This window comes from Sarcophilus harrisii, chromosome 1 (assembly GCF_902635505.1).
Source record: "Sarcophilus harrisii chromosome 1, mSarHar1.11, whole genome shotgun sequence".
NCBI lineage: Eukaryota > Metazoa > Chordata > Mammalia > Dasyuromorphia > Dasyuridae > Sarcophilus > Sarcophilus harrisii.
In genome coordinates this window covers 656,923,977-656,941,577 of record NC_045426.1, presented here as the reverse complement: position 1 = coordinate 656,941,577, position 17,601 = coordinate 656,923,977, and the positions used below count along the sequence as shown (strand labels likewise).

The 17,601-nt window shown below is 45.5% G+C and overlaps 1 protein-coding gene across 13 annotated transcripts in view; it reads right to left on the bottom strand.

Moving 5' to 3' along the window:
• Positions 1-1,961: 1,961 nt before the first annotated feature.
• The window catches only part of UNC13A (unc-13 homolog A), an 84,856-nt gene continuing 69,216 nt past the window's right edge, over positions 1,962-17,601 (bottom strand). For 9 of the 13 annotated variants that reach the window (XM_031947891.1, XM_031947896.1, XM_031947898.1 and 6 more), the window contains 7 exons: positions 17,531-17,587; positions 17,103-17,183; positions 14,791-14,938; positions 13,174-13,230; positions 6,649-6,741; positions 6,341-6,500; positions 1,962-5,448 (listed from right to left, as the gene is read on the bottom strand). In XM_031947891.1, the coding sequence (XP_031803751.1) occupies positions 5,124-5,448; positions 6,341-6,500; positions 6,649-6,741; positions 13,174-13,230; positions 14,791-14,938; positions 17,103-17,183; positions 17,531-17,587 (921 nt within the window). In that variant the 3' untranslated portion in view covers positions 1,962-5,123. The remainder of the gene's footprint in view (positions 5,449-6,340; positions 6,501-6,648; positions 6,742-13,173; positions 13,231-14,790; positions 14,939-17,102; positions 17,184-17,530; positions 17,588-17,601) is intronic. The other 4 variants (XM_031947901.1, XM_031947902.1, XM_031947903.1 and 1 more) reach the window with 2 other exon arrangements.

Below are 17,601 nucleotides of genomic sequence, written 5' to 3'. Positions count from 1 at the left end.
CTAATTCTGAGTCAGATAGAAATACAAGAAATTTTAATCCTGCTAAAAGGACTGACGAGTTCAAAAAAACAGACAAAATGCCCTTGGATTCTAATTAGCTAATTTCCTGTTTTGTGTTTCAAAAGAGCTTTGCCACAGGAAGGATCATAGACCTCCTTGTCCTTACAAAGAGAGGCCTGATTATATGAAAGACATGCCTTTTTCACTGAAAGGGCTGAAACTTTTTATCTCTCACTTAAGAGATATGGTAAACCCCACTACTAATATGGATGAGAGGAAGCTTCTATATGAAGAAAAAAAAATTTTTTTGCCAAGGACCACCACTCATAGACCATACAAAATTATCAGCTTAAAAACTCAAGCAGTGGGGTATAGTTGTATCTGGTTTTCAGCTCATCACCACCTTGGTTACCTTGGCAGGACTAGACCAAATGACTTTTTGGGCCTTTTGTAGCCCATGAGCTGGACATTCTCTCTCCCCCCGCCTTTTCGTAAACTCAGGATGATAGCTGAATCTCAATAAGATTCATCTGTGAGAAATCCATAGAGAGAAAAGTGTAACACCCAGCCAAGATCAACAGAGACTAATTTGTTGTCCTGGTACCTTCATATGTCTTAAAAAAAAAAAATAATAGTTCCAGATCAGATCCCAGCTATGACATTCTATGATCCATTTCCATTATTAATGAGGTTGGGACAGGCAAAGAGTCAAGGGTTTTGAGAGCTGAGAGGGTGTGCTTTTTTTTTTTTAATGTCCGTTAATAATAAAATATTTTTACAGAGACCAAAAAGTCAAAATAGTGCAAAACATCTCAATTTCATGCATCCATGATCGATTTAACACTTTTGTTCTGGTTCATATATTTACAGAGGAACCCAGGGCATCATTACTGTCCCAGGTGGAAGGTGTTTCTTTTGCAACCACATGCCAGAGAAGTCCTGTAGCAGGAACAAACACTTGTTTGTGGAATTGCTCTTGGGACCAAGGATTGGGGTATGGTGAATCAGTGGGCACACCCTCTCCCCTCCTCCCAATAAAGCCTTCTCTGCTCTACTCAGGGGGCCCAAGTTGTTAGGAAAAGGACTGAGAGGCAATGGGGAAGGAGGGAAGCAGTTCAAAGAGCCCTGGGCTGGGCAACATAGATCTGGGTTCCAGTCCCAGCTCTGTACCCTGGCTCAAAGTGTGATCTTGGACAAGTCCCTTATCCTGGGGCCAAAATTTCCCCTCTCTGTAAAAGGAGGGGTTTGAGCTAGAGCTGAGGTCCTTCCAGCTTTAAGGTCCTGTTACTGAAGGCAGCAAACTAAATGCTTGTCACAGGGGGCAGTGGCTGGAAGTGGGTGGGAATGGGGTTGAAGGAGGGAAAGTTTCCTCATCTGACCTAGTTAAGTGCTCTTCTCTAAAAGGCAAAGATGAATGGAAAACAGGTGCAATGTCCTACAACTTTGGTCCTTGGCAAGTATTAGAAAAAGGAATGGATGTTGAAGAAAGGGGTGGGGTATGATCCTGTGGTAACAGAAAACTGGGGATTCCCCATATATGTTCCCTTAATATGTCTGCTTATTCCCCCCTCCCAGCCCTTTGGTTCTTCCAGATCCTCTGCTCTTCACCTCCCACTCCCAGCTCTCCATCTGCTGTCTCTTTTTGTGCTGTCTCAGTCTCAAGACTCTGGAGCCCTGGGTTCCACTTAGAAGATCATAGTTTTATTGCTGGAGGGAATCTCATCCCAATCTCACATTTTACCAAATGAGGAAACTGAGACCAATAGATGCTATATATTCACCAGTAACATAAGCTGTGAGTAGCAGAACAGGATTTGAACCCTCCCACTGCAACAGTCCTTCTCCCTTCTGTCTCTGGCTCATTGTGGGATCTTGGCCAACTCCTTTCCTGATCTGCCCCTTAGGTTTCCCATCTATAAAATGGGGGGGGGGGGTAAGCTAGATGGCTTTGAAAGTGCCTCACAGCTCTAATACTCCTCCCCCCACCTTTTTTTTTTTTTTTTTGCATATTGCATTTTTGAGCCTTGGTCCTGGTGGGAAGAACAGCTGGCCTTAGGAATACCCCCACCTATAAGTTAGGAAGGGATAGAGGAAAGAGAGAACATCTCTCCTAATTTGATTTTTCAGGTTTTGAACCCCTCCAATGAGTAAGAGGAGAATCTAATGCTCTTAATCTGGCTCTTTTCTGCCTGTCATTCTCTTATCTCAGTCTTTCATCTGCCTGCCTATCGGTTCCTGCAACACATATGGCATTCTTTCCTTACGAAGGCTGAAGGCAGATGGCTTCCAGATTGGGACCCAGGAGACTGTGAGGGGAGCAGTTTGGGCCCCTTCAGGACATTTGGTCTAGTATCACCCATCAGCAAATATCTTTGGGTAATTGCTTTCCAGTAGGTAGGTCCCCATTTGAGCAAACTGGCTAAATGGACATTGGGATTCACTGAAAGGCTTCATTGGAATGAGTTGGAGAAAGTGAAGTATTTTATAAATGAGATCCCCTCCTATGCTGAAGATAGTGTTTGACTCCTTCAGGTGCTTCCCATTATATATATTGAAGTCTGCCTTTCTCAGGCTTATTATGTCCCAAGTGCCTCCCTGATCCCAAGGAGGGCATAGATTGCCTGGAGCCCCCCTCATCCAGGCTTCATGTGATGAAAGATGAGGGAGCCTATACCTTCCCTGAGCTTGGCAGGGCTAATTGGCTATGTGATCTTGGAGGAACTTTTCTTCCCTTTTCTGGGCCTCAGTTACCTCATCTGCAAAATGAGGAGACTGGATTTAAAACAGGCTCTTTAAACCCTGAATTTTGTATTCTGAGGTCCTTCTATCCCTGCAGTTCTATATTCCAAAAGCTTTCCCAACTCTGATGTTCTATTTTATTCTCTCTTCCTCCTCCTGTTTCTTTCCAGATTATAACTGTGGATCTCCCCTCCTCCCTTATAAAATCATCCTCAGTGTTCTCCCCGTTCCCTCTTGTCTTTTTGCTCCATCATTTCCTTCCCCTTCTATAAAAGATGAGTTCTCAATCCTCTGGTCCCTTCCTATTGTCTGGGTTCCTATCTCCTCTCCTTTCCATGGAGGTCCTCCTCTGTGATACAGGCTGGAGAGGCAGGAAGATAGATAGGTGCACAGATAGGAAATTAAGACAAGTGCACACTTGCTCACTCATACAGACAAGCACACACATGCAGATAGGTGTTTAGACACGTGCACACACATGCAAGACAGGCACACAAACATGCATGCACACAGACATGCTCATTCACACAGACAGCCACACACAGACGGGATGTACAGGCACGCACACAGAGGCAAACGGGAACAAACACGGTAAAGCACGTAGACAGATACGGACAATCTCCCATACACATGCACAGACAAGTACACACAGATGGGCACCTATGGTAATCAATAGACATGCTCAGAGATGGGTGCCCCTGCACACAGAGGCACACAGCCTCTAGCTTTTTGTTTCAGTGGCCCATGTGGAGGACCAACCCTTGGAAGGCAGAGGAGCCTCCAGTTGGAGATGGAGGAGAAAGAAAAAAGTGGTAAAGTGAATTTAGTGGCTGAGGGCAGTGGGGCCAGGCAGCTTCGCTTCTGACTCTTCATGTGCTGGGAGTGGGGAAGGGTGAGGAATATAAACATTTTAGGGCATTCCTAATGGGAAGAGGTACTTGGGAGTTTCTGTTCCCTGGGTAAGTTAAAGGGCTCTTCAGGAACAGAGAGGATTAGATTCCTCCCCTCTTCCCCTGCAAAGCCTTTCCATGTTTCCGAAGCCCCCCTGGCTCAATGGGTGGGGGAAGAGGAAAGGCTGAGTGGGGTAGGTAGAGGAGAGGATGGAGGAGGCGCCTGGGGAGCTTGTAGACTGGTGCCAAACTCCCCTGTCCTCCAGATGACAGATGAGGCTGAAGGAGGGAGTAGTGAATTCTTCCAAGGTTGGGGGAAGAGGGCCCCAGTGGGGACTTGTAGCAGCAGCTGGAAGCAGGGGTCTGAGGTGCAGCCCCTTGGGGCCCCTTTGGGGAATGATGATGGAAATGGGATGGTTGTAATCACAAGGTCCTGGTTCCTCCCTTCTTCCTGGTTCCCCAGGTAGAAATGGGAAAGAGGCTGGGAACAGAGGCATCCAGGAGGTGATGGGGAGAGGGAAGAGGGCCAACCTCCCGCCCATGAAGCCATTCTGGGCCTGAACCCAGGAGCTCTTGGGAATTAGAAGGGGAGCTATGTCGACTTCTATCCAGAACAGGCCATTCGGTGCTCCCCTCCAACCTCCACCAACCCTGGCCCCTGATGCCCTCAGAACCCTGAATGGAGTTGGGTGCCTGAGGGTTTGTGTGCTTTTAAACGTCACTTTTTTTTTTTTTTTTTTTTGCAAACGCCGAACTTGGGGGTCCCTCCCCAAACCCCTCTCCCAGGTTGCCTTTCAAAGGCCCAGTCTCTGAGTCCCTCCCCTTTCCCCCATCCCTGAATGGCTGGGGCCTCAAGCCCCTGCCTAGAGTCCTGACTCACTGTCCCCAGCCCCACAAAAGGGCTCTGAGGGCCTCCCTGGGTAATTGCCCTGCTCCCCTTCCCCCACCCACACGCCTGGGGTATGTGTGGTGGTGATAAAAGGGCAGACAACCTGTATGGCTTTTCTGCAGGTGTGGGTATGGGTCCCCGGGAGAGAGGAATATCCTAGAACTGCCCCTCCCGTGGCACATCTTCCCCTTCCTAATCTGCCCCACAAACCCCACTGGGGCGGGGCTCCGGCCTTACCCGTCTCAGCAGGTAGGACTCTGGGAGCCAAGACAGAACCCGGTCTCCCTTCCTCCCTTGGTTCGCAGCCCAGCAGGGCAGGGTCGATGGAGTATGCCGTCAAATAAAAGCTCTCAGCCCTCTCCCCCGCCCCAGTTCCCCAGAATTGGATGGAGCGGGGCGCGCCTCAGCCCTCCTAACCCCCTAATGGGGATGGCAAGAGGCAGAGAGTCCCTCCCTCCCCCCAACTCTCTCTGGTGGGCAGGGCTGGGGCTAGTGGGAGGAGGGGCCTCCCAGGCTGCCCAGCGCCCCGAGAGAGAGAGCGCTTCCCCGAGCCGGACCGGTCAGGCCGGGCCCGGGGCCCCTCCCCGTCAGCCCAGCCCAGCTCCCTAGGGCCCAGGCCCCTGGCCAGACCCGGGCCCGGGTCCGGCTCCGCCCTCCTCAGCTGAGCGGGTGTCCGATTTGAGCTTGACGAATTCCTTGGCCACCTCGTCGTTGCTGCGCTGGGAGAGGATGCGCAGGACGGTGAGGCCCGTGTCGTCCATGTGGATGCGGCGGCCCAGGGGCAGCCAGCAGGCGCAGCTCCCGCGCTGCAGCAGCTCCTTGAGCTGGAGCACAGCCAGGCCCACGGTGCGGTCCTCGCGGGCGAAGCAGTAGTCCTTGACACAGACCTGCAGCTCGTAGCACTCCGGGCCCGCGTCGGCGCTCAGCGTGCTGGGGGCAGGTGGGAGAGGAGTGAGCCCGGAAGGCGCGCCCGGCCCTCCGACCACGCGCGCGGTGCCTTTGGCCAGCAGAGCCTCCTCCGGAGGTCCCTGACGGGCACGCCCGGCTGGACAGCGCCTCCACCCACCAGCCTGGGATGAATCCTAGAGGATTGCTGTCTTGTCCAGATCCACAGTATTAGTAAATGTCAGAGGCAGATTTAAATCCGGGCCTTCCCGACCCTACCAGTAATCTAGCTGCCATGCTGGGCCCGTCCCCTTCCCCCCAGAGGTGCTCATTAATTCAATAAAAATGAAGCTTCCGTATAGACATTGCTATGCAGATGCCTAGAACTGTTCAGTCATCACCCCCGTACCAATGTGTTCTTTTATAGATATTTACACCTGTACAGGTCTCACACAAATGTTCCTCCCATAGAGATGTGCGTGTTTGGGCAGGTGTTACTCCCGTGCAGGTGTTTATATCAGTAGATGTTTCTACAATGTAGTTACTTAGGTCTAGATATGGCAGATGTTGCCCAGATGCTGCGGATCTTGCATCTGTACATATGTTAAGCCTGTGTGAATTTTGCACCTGTAAATGGACTTGTGCAGGTGTTAATTTTTGTTCTGATAGTCTGCTATAGAGCTGCTTCTTTACAGCAGATGTTTGTAAAGCAGTTACATTTGAGGATATATTGTTACTCCTATTTACTATTTGTCCCATGTAGATGTTACTAAAGAGAGACATGTCTTGTTAAATGCATGTGCACTTCCTCCCAGATGTTACATTTGTGGATATATTGTTACTCCTATTTAACTATTTGTCCCATGTAGATGTTACTAAGTGAAGACATGTCTTGTTAAATACACGGGCGCTTCCTCCCAGCCCCAGCCCTACTCACAATTGGAAGGTCTCGTTGTACTTGGGAGCCCAGCTGTTGTTTTTGGACTTGGTGGCAAATTTCCTTTTCTTGTCACTAAGCTGAGGCCCAATGATATTGACCTCGATGAAGGGTCGAAAGATCCCTGACGTCTGCCACTTGAGGTCATTGGCAGCTACAACTGCACCAGAGGAAAGAGAGGGCAAGTGAGGCTCCGGCCAGAAACGCCAGGTCCCACCCCTGATCTGGCCTCCCAAGTGAACTGGCTGAGTGCTTTCTGGGGATGGAGGTCAGGAGGCTCAAGCCTACACCCTCTGCCTCACACTTACCTTTCACTGTAACCTTGTGTTCTCCAGTACCTGGGTGAGTGAAGAGCTCCACGTGGACAGAAACCTCACCCACAGGGTCATCCACTCCTGATCCTGATGGTGGTAGGGTAGGAGACGGTAGGTATGAGTTCTGTCCTCCACAGGCAGTATTCTTCACATGCCCTCCCTCCCCCGCCACCTACACCCATGCTGGCGGCCTCAGGTAACAACACTAATGGGACAGGTCATTCAAGAGGGAGATGAGGAGAAGAGGCAGTGAGATGGGAGCTGGAAGAGTCCTAGACTAGGGACCTTGGGTAGAGTGGATGAACAATTTAGAGTCAAGCAGGCAGCTCTAGCTTCAACCCTTTCTTCGAATTTTTCCTCCAACACTTACGGAGCAACCATTAACTATTTACTTAATCTACCCTCAGTTTCTCCATCAGCAATTGGAATAATCTTACTGTATCTCACAGTGTTGTTGTGAGGTTTAAATGAGACCACAAAATGTCAGAATTAGGAAGAATGTCCGAGTCCCACTAGCCTGATGACTTTGGGGGATAAAATCCTCCCGATAATTAGTCCAACTAGTAGTCACCCAGTTTCTTCATGAAGGGACATGAGGGCAACATTGAAAGTCTGTGGCTTCTATTTTAAATGGTTGTCACCCCTTTGCCTGTTTTGTTTAGTACAGTTCCATTACCAGGCCATTAGAAGTGTTAGAGAAGGCTGATTCTTTGGGAAAGCCATGCCAGTTCCTCCAATGGAGTGTAAGCTTCTGGATGGTTTGTTGCCTTTGTCCCCTTAGCATCCTGTACGCTTCTGGACCATAGTAAATACTCAATAAATGCTTGCTGAATTGTATTATTGAACCTGTTATATTCTTAATACAACTTGTTACAGTTTTAGAGAGTTCTAATTATTTTAGCTTTCCTCTTCTGCTCCCTTACATGGATCCTACTTCAGTTTCTTTCCAACACCCACCTGTTGCTCTTAGTTCTGCCCTCTGAGGCCCAGCAAAGGACATTTAATCTCTTTCCCAAAGCTCTTTAAGAACTTGAAGACATCTCCCATGTTCCTCCAAGTCTTCTCTTCTTCCAACCTCAACTTTTTTGACTTTTCTTCATGTGGCATCCTACACCATTTTGCTTTCTCTCCCTTTCCTAAACTGTGGCATCCTGAGCTGAACATGTTACTCCAGATATGGTGTGACCAAGGCAGAGTGTAAAGGAGCTACTGCCTCCTGACTCCCAGAAGCTGCGAGTCTCTTAAAGCAGAAGAGGATCAAATAAGCCTTATTGGCTGCCATATCAACTGTTGACTCACATGCACATTACAATTGTCTCATATTGATCGTGTGGTCCACTAAAGCCCCCAAATCATTTTCAAATAGCTGTTGGAAATAATGTATGCAAAGTGCTTTTATACATCTTAAAGCAGAATATAAACACCAGCTGTTCTATCAGTGGTACTTTGCATTTTTTATAGTACTTTAAGATGTTGTAAATGTCCTCTCAATGGTCCTGTGAAAGTTGTGTCTGACTTTTCATGACCCCATTTGGAATTTTCTTGGTAAAGATACTGGAACAATTTGCCATTTCCTTCTGCAGTTCATTTTACAGATTAGGAAACTGAGGCAAACAAGGTTAAGTGACTTACCTGGCCCATATATAATTATACAACTAGTAAGTATCTAGGTAAAATTTGAACTCAGGAATATATCTTTCTGATTCCAGGCATGGAATACACTAGCTGCCCATTAAATGGGAATAATAATACTTGTACTACTTAGCACATGAAGTGATTATAAGGAAAATACTTTGGAAACCTTTCGGTAATAAACATAGAAATGTGTTACTTGTCTTAAATTATTATGTTAGAATGAACATGGGGAATAGAGGGAGTTTTACCAGAGAGGAGGTCACATGATAAAATGGAAAGACTCTGGACTGGGAAGCAGGGACATGAATCCTAGTTTCTCTGTTGCCACCCATGTTATTCCTTCTCCTGGTCTTACTTGTTTTCACAGTGATACAAGAACATTTGACAAGTAATCCCTAAGGTTGCTTCTAGCTTCATTGCTTTATATTCTTAGGCACCATTCAGCTCTAACATTCACTGTTCCATGTCAGATAATTGCCCCAAAGGCAGTTTTTACCTTGCTGTGATTCTACAAAGCTTGACATTACTGCAAAGGATTAAGGACAAGCTGGATACTGCTTCCCGGAGGGACTGAGAGAAATTACTTTTTCCATTGTAAATTGTGCTCCATCTTGGGAAGCAAGACAATGAAAAGAACCTGCTTCACTTGCTATTATCAATTACCTGTCAATATTTCATCTTTTTTTCTCAAAATATTCCAAAAACCATCACTCAGCTGTTGAACCTCACTATTTTGCATACTTTATATTCCCTTCCCCCAACTTTGTATAGTTTAATTGCTGCTTTTAGCACATAATTGGTGTTTAATAAATGATTATTGATCAGCCTCTTTGTACCTTTCCCTTCCCATTAATTTTCCCTCCCCCATTTTTATTTGATCTCCCTTCTCCATTATCAAAAGATTATAAATATCTGAGCTACAGTAATAGAAATGATATTGGGAAGCCAGAAAATGCAGTTATTGAATCAGTTCTTGGACAGTTGTCTCAAGTTCCTTATAAATCTCACATTTGGTGTTCCAAAGTCCCTTCTCAGCCCTGACATTCTACATTCTAAAGTCTCTTTCAGACTTTTTCTTCTGCTTTAAGATAACTCTCAGGTCTGTGCTTTGTATTCTATTTTCTAAGATTTCTTATATGCCTGATTTTCTGTACTCTAAGGTTTTCCTTGCTCTAACATTGTGTTCCATATTCTAAGATCTCTTCTCTTTCTTTTTTTTCTATGTTCTAAGGTCTGTCTAGCTATAACATTTTTCTAGCTCTGACACTCTGGTTTTAAGCCATGCTGAGAAGGACAGCTGTAGAATAAAAGTAGGGTGTTTTTTTCAGCACTGTCTTGGGCAGAGAGGGGATGAAATTTCCATGCACTAGGTGGATAAAGCCCAGAAGACTAAAGGCTGGGCCAGGTGAACAGAGCTGATGTCACCCATATCTATTTCCTCTGCCTTGATCTTTCCCAAGCATGTTCTGGCCTGCACTTTGATAAAGTTTTTCCTAATGATAAGAGGATGTAGAATTTTTCTCTGTCTCCTGTCTCTCTCTCCCTCCTCCCTCCCTCTCTCTGTGTCTATGTCTTTCTCTGTTTCTCATTGTCTCTCTCTGTCTCTCTTTGTCTCTCCCGGTCTCTCTGTTTATCTCTCTTTGTCTCTATCTCTGTTTCTTTGTCTCTCTCTGTCCCTCTCTCCCTTTCTCTCTCTCTCCTTCCCTCTCTCTCTGTCTCTGTCTCACTCCCTCTTTGTCTCTCTCTCTCAATATCCTCAATAGAGCTATTGAGGGAATTTTCTTGATTATACATATTTGTTGCAAGATATTTGTATTTTTCTCTCTTTTTTCTCAATGAGGGAAGGAGAAAGAATAGTAAAAAAAAAAAAATTAAGATAGAGATATGGGGGATGATCCAGATATGAAATGCATACTTTTTTTTTTAGCATGTTAAGGTTTATCAAATATTTACAAACATTACAAATGTTATTTACAGTAATATTACAAATATTATCCCATTTTATCCTCACAACAAACCTGGGAGGTAAATGCTATTATTATACCCATTGTACAGAGAAGAAAGAGATAAAGAGATTAAGTGACTTGCTGGAGGTCACCCTCTATCTCAGAAGCTGCTTCAGGAATACAGTCAGTACTCGAAGTTGGAAATGCATACTTTTTTCAGATGAGACCACTGTATTATTAGTTGTAAGAGACTTCTCATAAAGTGACTTGCAAATATTTGTAATTTAGTGTAAAACTTTTTTAAAAAGGGAGAACCTGAGGTACCTATTTGCTCTGCCAGGTAGTTGTTCTAGCTCTGTGGTATCTGGTGTTTCAATCATTCTTTCAGTCACTGGACCCTTTAAGGTCTCCTCACCTTTGAGTAAATCATGGAACACTGAAGCTTAATACTGAAAGGCAGGCCCTGAATCAATGGCCACGGCACTGAGGTGGCCCCTACCCAGAATACCCTTTTGTCCATCCTAAGCATCTCTGTGAGTTAAGCCTTAGTTCTTATGTCCTGCCACATTGATGGTTTACATGGCATCTATGAAGAACTAACATTCATGGACCACAGAATCCCACAGCTGGAAGGGACCACAGAAGGCAGTTCTAACTGTGGCCTAGGCAGGGATATTCTTGATAACGTCCCTGACAAGTGGCATCTAGTCCCTGCTTTACTACCTCCAGTGACAAGGAACTCACTAACTACAAGGCACCCCTCTCTTTCCATTGTAGGTTTCCCCTGATGACTGGGAAATTATCTTTACATTCAATCAGTCTCTCAGTGATTTTCACCCATTGCTTTTTTAGCTCTTCTTGACTTTGAGGGATAGAAAGAAAAAAACAAGTTTCCCCTTACATATAACAGATCTTCATATCCTCGAAGGCAGCTATCATGTTCCATCTAAGTCTTTTTTTCTTTTTGGATAAACATACCCAGTTCTTTCACAAGATCACCCTGATGTGCCAGTTAGATGGCACAGTGGATAGAGCACTGAAGTCAGAAGCATCTGAGTGCAAATCCAGCCTTAGACACTTAACACTTTTTAGCTGTGTGATCCTGGACAAGTCACTTAATCCTAATTGCCTCATCTCCCAGAAAAGAGTTCTAAAAAAGATCCCCCTGATTCTTCAATCCCCTTCTCTCCTTCCTTTGTAATTGCTCCAGCATGTCTATGTCGTTCCTAAAATATGGTTCCCCAAACATAATATTCCAATGTGGTCTTGTCCAGAGGACACATAAAGTGACTGTTAAGTCTCTCAATCTAGACGGTAGTACTGGCTCCAGAGCTGTGTCTCAGGATCTCTCCACAACCTTTCCTTGCTCAGTGTTAATGTGATCTTGGGAAAGAGGGATCAGCACCTACCTTCAAGTGGGATCAGTGACCGCCCCAAAGTGCGACCTGTTGCCGCCAGCAGTCCGGGCCCCAGTTCATCTCCCACTTTGCCCCTCCTCTCCCCCTCCCCCCACCACACTGCAGGCAGCTCCCCATCCCCCATGAGGGCAGGCTTGCCAGATGGGACATGCAGCAAGTGGATAGGACTAGAGGAGATGGCGGCTGGGAAGGGGATGAGATGGGAATCATTTTTTCCAAGCAGAACCATACCAGGCCAGCTTGGCTGGGGGGCTTAAGAGAAGGAAATCCAGGCTTGGGGGGAATCCATGGATCCCCTGCCCTGGGGGCTCAGATACTGAGCCCCTCCTCCCACTCCCAACAAGTCACATGCTCAGCTTCCATCTCCCTCCCCTTTGGAATCCGATGCTTTTTGTGCAAGCTCAAACCAGACCCAAGGGAGTTCAGGATAAGGGGCGGAGAGGATAAGAAAGGAGGATTGGAAGGTGGGTAACATATTGGTCAGGGCCAGGCCCCCAAGGCTAGGGAGAGAAAGGGGGAGAAGTGCTGGGCCCCCCACCATGGGATTGGGGGAATCAGAGCCTGAGGCCCACCCTGTTTTGCTGGCTCCAAGGGGAAGGGCCTTGCCAAATTGCTCCTGCCCCCATATTTAAGGTCCAGTTCAGGGAAATGATGGAAAAAGGCCTTTTTTTTTTTCTTCTTCAGAAAGTCTTGGGCCCCACTGGATCTAACCACTAGGGGTTTGAGTTATGGACCAAATGAGGCAGTAGGTGGTTCTAGGATCTAGACTGAGGGAACTGGGATATGATATGAAAAAAATAAGATCTAGCTCTATACAAAAAGGATTTAGCTTAGGAGAAAATCGATCAGGTCCAAAGAAGGACAGGATCAGTGAATCAATTCAGGTGAATGAGGACCTAAAATTCAGATCAAGATTACTGAATCTAGGATCTGCTCTTGAAGAAATGGGATTCCTCCCTCTCAACTTCTCCCTTTTCCCCTCCCCCTTTCCTACATCTAAGTTTTCTCCTTTTTGAAATGGGAAGATTCAACTAGGTAGTCTTTTATGTTCTTCCTAGCTTAGGCATTCTATGATTCTAATTAGGGTTGCTTTAGTCTAGGAAAAATTCTTACATGTGGTTCTTAGGCCATGGGGATTTCTTCCTAGAAGAAATTATCCCACTGGTTATGGGGCATTAGCTTTTGGCCCAGAGTCCTTCCCTTTACTACCTTCCCCTTTGGAACCAGCAACCTGTTGTGCCCCTCATTCCCCAATCCCCCAGCTCAGATCCTAAATCCCCCATGGTGGAGAGGGAGAAGTTGGGGCTGGGGTGGCCAGGGTACATCCCAGTGGGTATGAGCATAGCAGGCCTGGCTCAGCCACCAGGCCATCCAGGGAAACAGAGAAAAGGAGCAAGGGATGGGGCCTTTTACTAGCTGGGGCATCGGGAGGGTGCTTCAGGGAGTGAGTGACAGCCACCAGGGCACCGAGAGTGCAGGGAGAGGGTACCAGGGACGGGCAGGCGGGCAAAGAGACGTACCCTTCTCAGGATAAATTTCTTCACTAAGAGTAAACCTAATACCTTTTCCACCATGAACTAGTAAAGGGTGAAAGGAGAGACACAGAGAGGAAAAAGATAAAGAAAGAAATAGGGAGATAGAGACAATGAGGGAAACAAGGAGAGACAGAGAAACAGAGAACAGGAAGACAGACATAGATGGGGAGTCAAGGTAGAGATAGTGAAATAATAGAGAAAAAAAAACAACAACAGAGACAGGGATTCACAGAGGAAAGTGAGAAAGTGAATGAGGCCCCCAAAAGGACAGAGAGACAAGATTGTTAAACAGAGAAACCCAAAAGAGAGGGAGATAGGAGAGAGAAAAGGCAAGAAGAAAGATAGGGAGAGAACAGTGTTGGAGGTAGGAAGAGTGAGGAGAGGGTTGGAAGTTGAAAGGAAGGAAGGAAAAAACAAGAAAGAGAGAAACATCAGCTCCCGACAGACAGACAGATAGACAGGTGAGACAGACTATGAGGGGCAAGAGTTAGGTCAGAGCATTAGAGCAGTGAGCAGAGGAGGGGGAAGGTCCACAGCCCCCAGCCCTGCCCCTCTCAGGAGTCTCAGGTTTGGGGGGAAACTTTCCTTGCACTTCTAGATATCCCTTCCCCCAAACCCAAAACCTGGTGGGGACTTGAGAGGGCACCTCAATCATTCCTTCCTGGCTTCTGGGTTACAATGAATGGCCTTGGGCAGTCCAGGATTGACTTGTCAAGAAGTCAAGAAAAGTCCATCCTATTTAGCATCTATTCCCCCAAACCCAACTTCCAAACAGACTCAACCTTCTCAAGGGTCTCTCCACAGGAGTGAGGAAGAACCACACAAAGACCACTTTAGAAGACCATTCCAAGATCCTGCCCTATGTACCCCCACCCCATCAAATGTTCTCTTTAAATGGATTTCTGATGTGGAAAATGGCACTTGAACAGGGAGACTCCTCTCTCTCCCCAGAGAGTCCTCGATTCAGCTCAGAATAGGACCACAGGGCTGCTCAGGCCCCCACCTACATGGACCCGCCTCCCACTAGCCCCAGAGTTGCTGATGGGTGTATAGGGGGTATAAAGCAGCATGGTGCCTCTTCCATGGGCAGTGGCTGACCCAGAAAAGGACCAAGAGAGAAACAAAAATAAGCTAGGAAGTCAAAGACATTGACCTTCCTTAACTTTCCTTATCCCTAACCCAAGCCTAGGGATGTGGGAATTCCTGCTTCCTGACAAAAGAGCTTGAGGGCACTGAAGAGATTAATTTGGGGTAGCCTCTCCATCCCCACCCAGCAGTGACTGTCCGACTTCCTTTATCCAAAATGTTCAATTTTAAAATTATGTTCCTATGAGTTAATATCCTACGAATCTTGCCCTTTCCTTTAGGGTATCTCAGAAACTCTTACCAAACCCCATCTAATGCTGCTCCTTCCTCCTCCCTCCCCCATTCTATGACCCAGCTTGGAACAGAAACCTTGAGGGTGAAGAAGACAGCTGCCATTGATTAGAGGAACAGACTGGGCTCTTGGGTGCCTGGGTTTGGGCACTAGGTATTAATTTCCCTCCTCTCCCCCATACTAGATCCAGCTGTGGGCAAGGGAAGGAGGTGGGCACTCCTTACCCTGAGCTGACTGAGTCTGGACAAAAGTTTTGATGAGTAGGTCTGTGGCTTGTGTGTAGAGAGACAGGGCATAGCGGAGGGATTGCAAGTCTGGGCTCTTTTCCAAAAAGGTCTTCTTGAGCCCTACTCCACCGGCATGGAAGTATTGCTGTGAAGGGAGAAGGGAGATCAGGGGTGACTCTCAAAGACTCCCTCACAGTCTAGGAGCATCAAAACCACAGTGCCTCCCGACATCAGGATTGGGATGGTGAGATAATTCCTGGAAGGAGCATCAGGAGAGCTGGGTTCTATTCCTGGCTCTTGCAACATGACGGTGAAATCCTTTCTGATCTCTGAGCCCCAATTACCATATCTGAATTATTATGTCATTTAATCAATCAAGCATTTCTTCAGTGCTTAGTATTTTCCCCCTTCCCTTTTTGAATTCTTAGCATTTTATTTTCCCCCAATTATATATAAAAACAATATTTAACTTAAAACTTTGAGTTCCAAATTTTCTCCCTCTTCTCCCCCACCTCCCTTATTGAGAAGGCAAGCAATTTGATATTGGTTATATATGTGTAATCATGCAAAACATATTTCCATATGAGTCATGTTGTGAAAGTAAACAGAGTTCAAAAAGAAAAAACCCTCAAAAAGTAAAAAAGTAAAATAAGTATGTTTTAATCTGTATTGAGACTGCATCAGTTCTCTGTCTGAGGAAGAATAGCATTTTATATCATAAGTCCTTCAGAGTTGTCTTAGTCCGTGATATTGCTGGGAATAAATAAGTATTGAGTATTTTCAAGGTACTGTATATAAACTGCAGTAGAAAGGAAGACAAAAAGCATGGTTCCTTCCCTTAAGGAGTTCACATCCCAATGGGTAAGACTCCATTATGCCCAGAAAAGGACACAGGATGGGAGATCTCCAAGATACTTTCTATCTTAGGCAGTCTACATTTTAAGCCCTAAACTCTTTTCTAGCTTATAAATACTTTTTAATCTCCTCTCTAGCTTTAATACTTAATATTTTAAGGTCCTTTCCAGCTCTGACATTGTTTGTCCTAAAGCACCTACAATATCCCCCTTGATTCCAGTGCCTAGCTCTAAGTCTTTCTACCTCAAATCCTGCCCTCACACCAGGGGAGGCATCAATATATACAATGATATATATGTTATAAACATTATATTATTGTGTTATATATTATTTTTAATTTATAAATATAAATATACATGATATTTGACCATTTATAATATAAATTAAATATATTTTATATTTATATTTCAATATAATATATGATGTTCAAATAATATAATGTATCTTTATGTTATAAAAATAAAATTTATCTATACTATTATACATAGTCATTTATTTTATAAATTGTCAAATGATATGTTTGTTATATTGTATTATTATGTTATATTTATATATTAATTAACAATTGATAATTAATTTTTTAAATTTATAAGTATATATAAAATATGAATTACAAATATTAAATATAAACTATATTTAATTAATTTATATTATAAATGGTCAGATGATATCATGCATATTTTAATGTTGGTTATTATTATCTGTCTTTGGATCCCAGAGCCAAACCTAGTATCTTGCCCATTCTTCTCTGGGCTCTCTTGCCAACCCTTTGGATTCTCTCTACATCTCAGAGCAGCCTTCTCACATTGCAAATATATCCTGCTCTTGTAGCCCCTTCCTCTGATCAGACAGTTCTTCCTAGAAGTTCAGTTTAAGGAAATCTTCTATTCAAAATAATGTCTTTATTTCTCTTCTGGCTCCAGTTTCTCTATTGTGCTCTTTTATGAGTACTTCTACTTCTCCCACCCTGTTGTCTTTTAACATCAGAAAATAAGCTCCTTGAGGGCAGACATTTTTTAATGTTTGGATTTGTATTCTCAGCGATCGAGCATTGTGTTTGGCATTGTGTAAGCTTAATACATACTTGTTGACTTGATTTGCCTAGGTACTTAATAAATGTTTATTAAATTGAAGTAAATCCGGATGCTAAGTTCGAAGGGCGCTCCTAAATTTTGGCATTTTGTGTTCTAAGGGTCCTTCCAGATCTGACATTCCATGTTCTAAAGGCCTTTTCTGTTCTGACACTGTGTCCTTAGGGCTCTCCCAGCTTTGACACTCCACCTTCTAAGAGCCCTCCCAGCTCTGATCCCTGGGTTCTAAAGGCCCTCACAGCTCTGACCTCCTGGGTTCTAAGGGCCCTCCCAGATCTGATATCCTGAGTTCTAAGGGCCCTCTCAGCTTTGATTTTCTCCTTCTGCTCTGTAGCTGGGGGTCCCAGGGTCCTGTTCACTTACCTTGATGGTATCCAGAGCCAGCTCCACCACAGCACACTGTTTGGGGGTTAAGCTCTTGGCCTCTTCCCGTACCATGTGATCCTAGAAGAACAGAACAAAAAGAGAAGACGTTTGAATGACTTTGTCAGCTGACACACTAATTCAGCCCCTTGATGATCTATCTGCCCAGGCTTGGCACCAGGAGCCCATGGGCATTGAACTCTGGGGGGGGGGGTGGAAGGGAAATGATCAGCCTTTGGGGCCCTTTTCACTCTGGCAGGTTCCAGGGTAAGAGTTCCAAGAATGGAACTCTGTATACCCTCTCATCCCTGACCCTAGGCTCCCTTTGGATGGCCTGAAACCTGAACTGAAGAAGTTGGTATTAAGACTCCTGTCCCCAACTACCACCACATGGCCTCCCCAAGTCTGCCCCCCAAACCCCAGCTCACCTTGAGCTTTGAGAGTTGTCCCAGCTCCTTGGCAGCATTGAAGATCATTTGAGTCCCCTGCAGAACACATA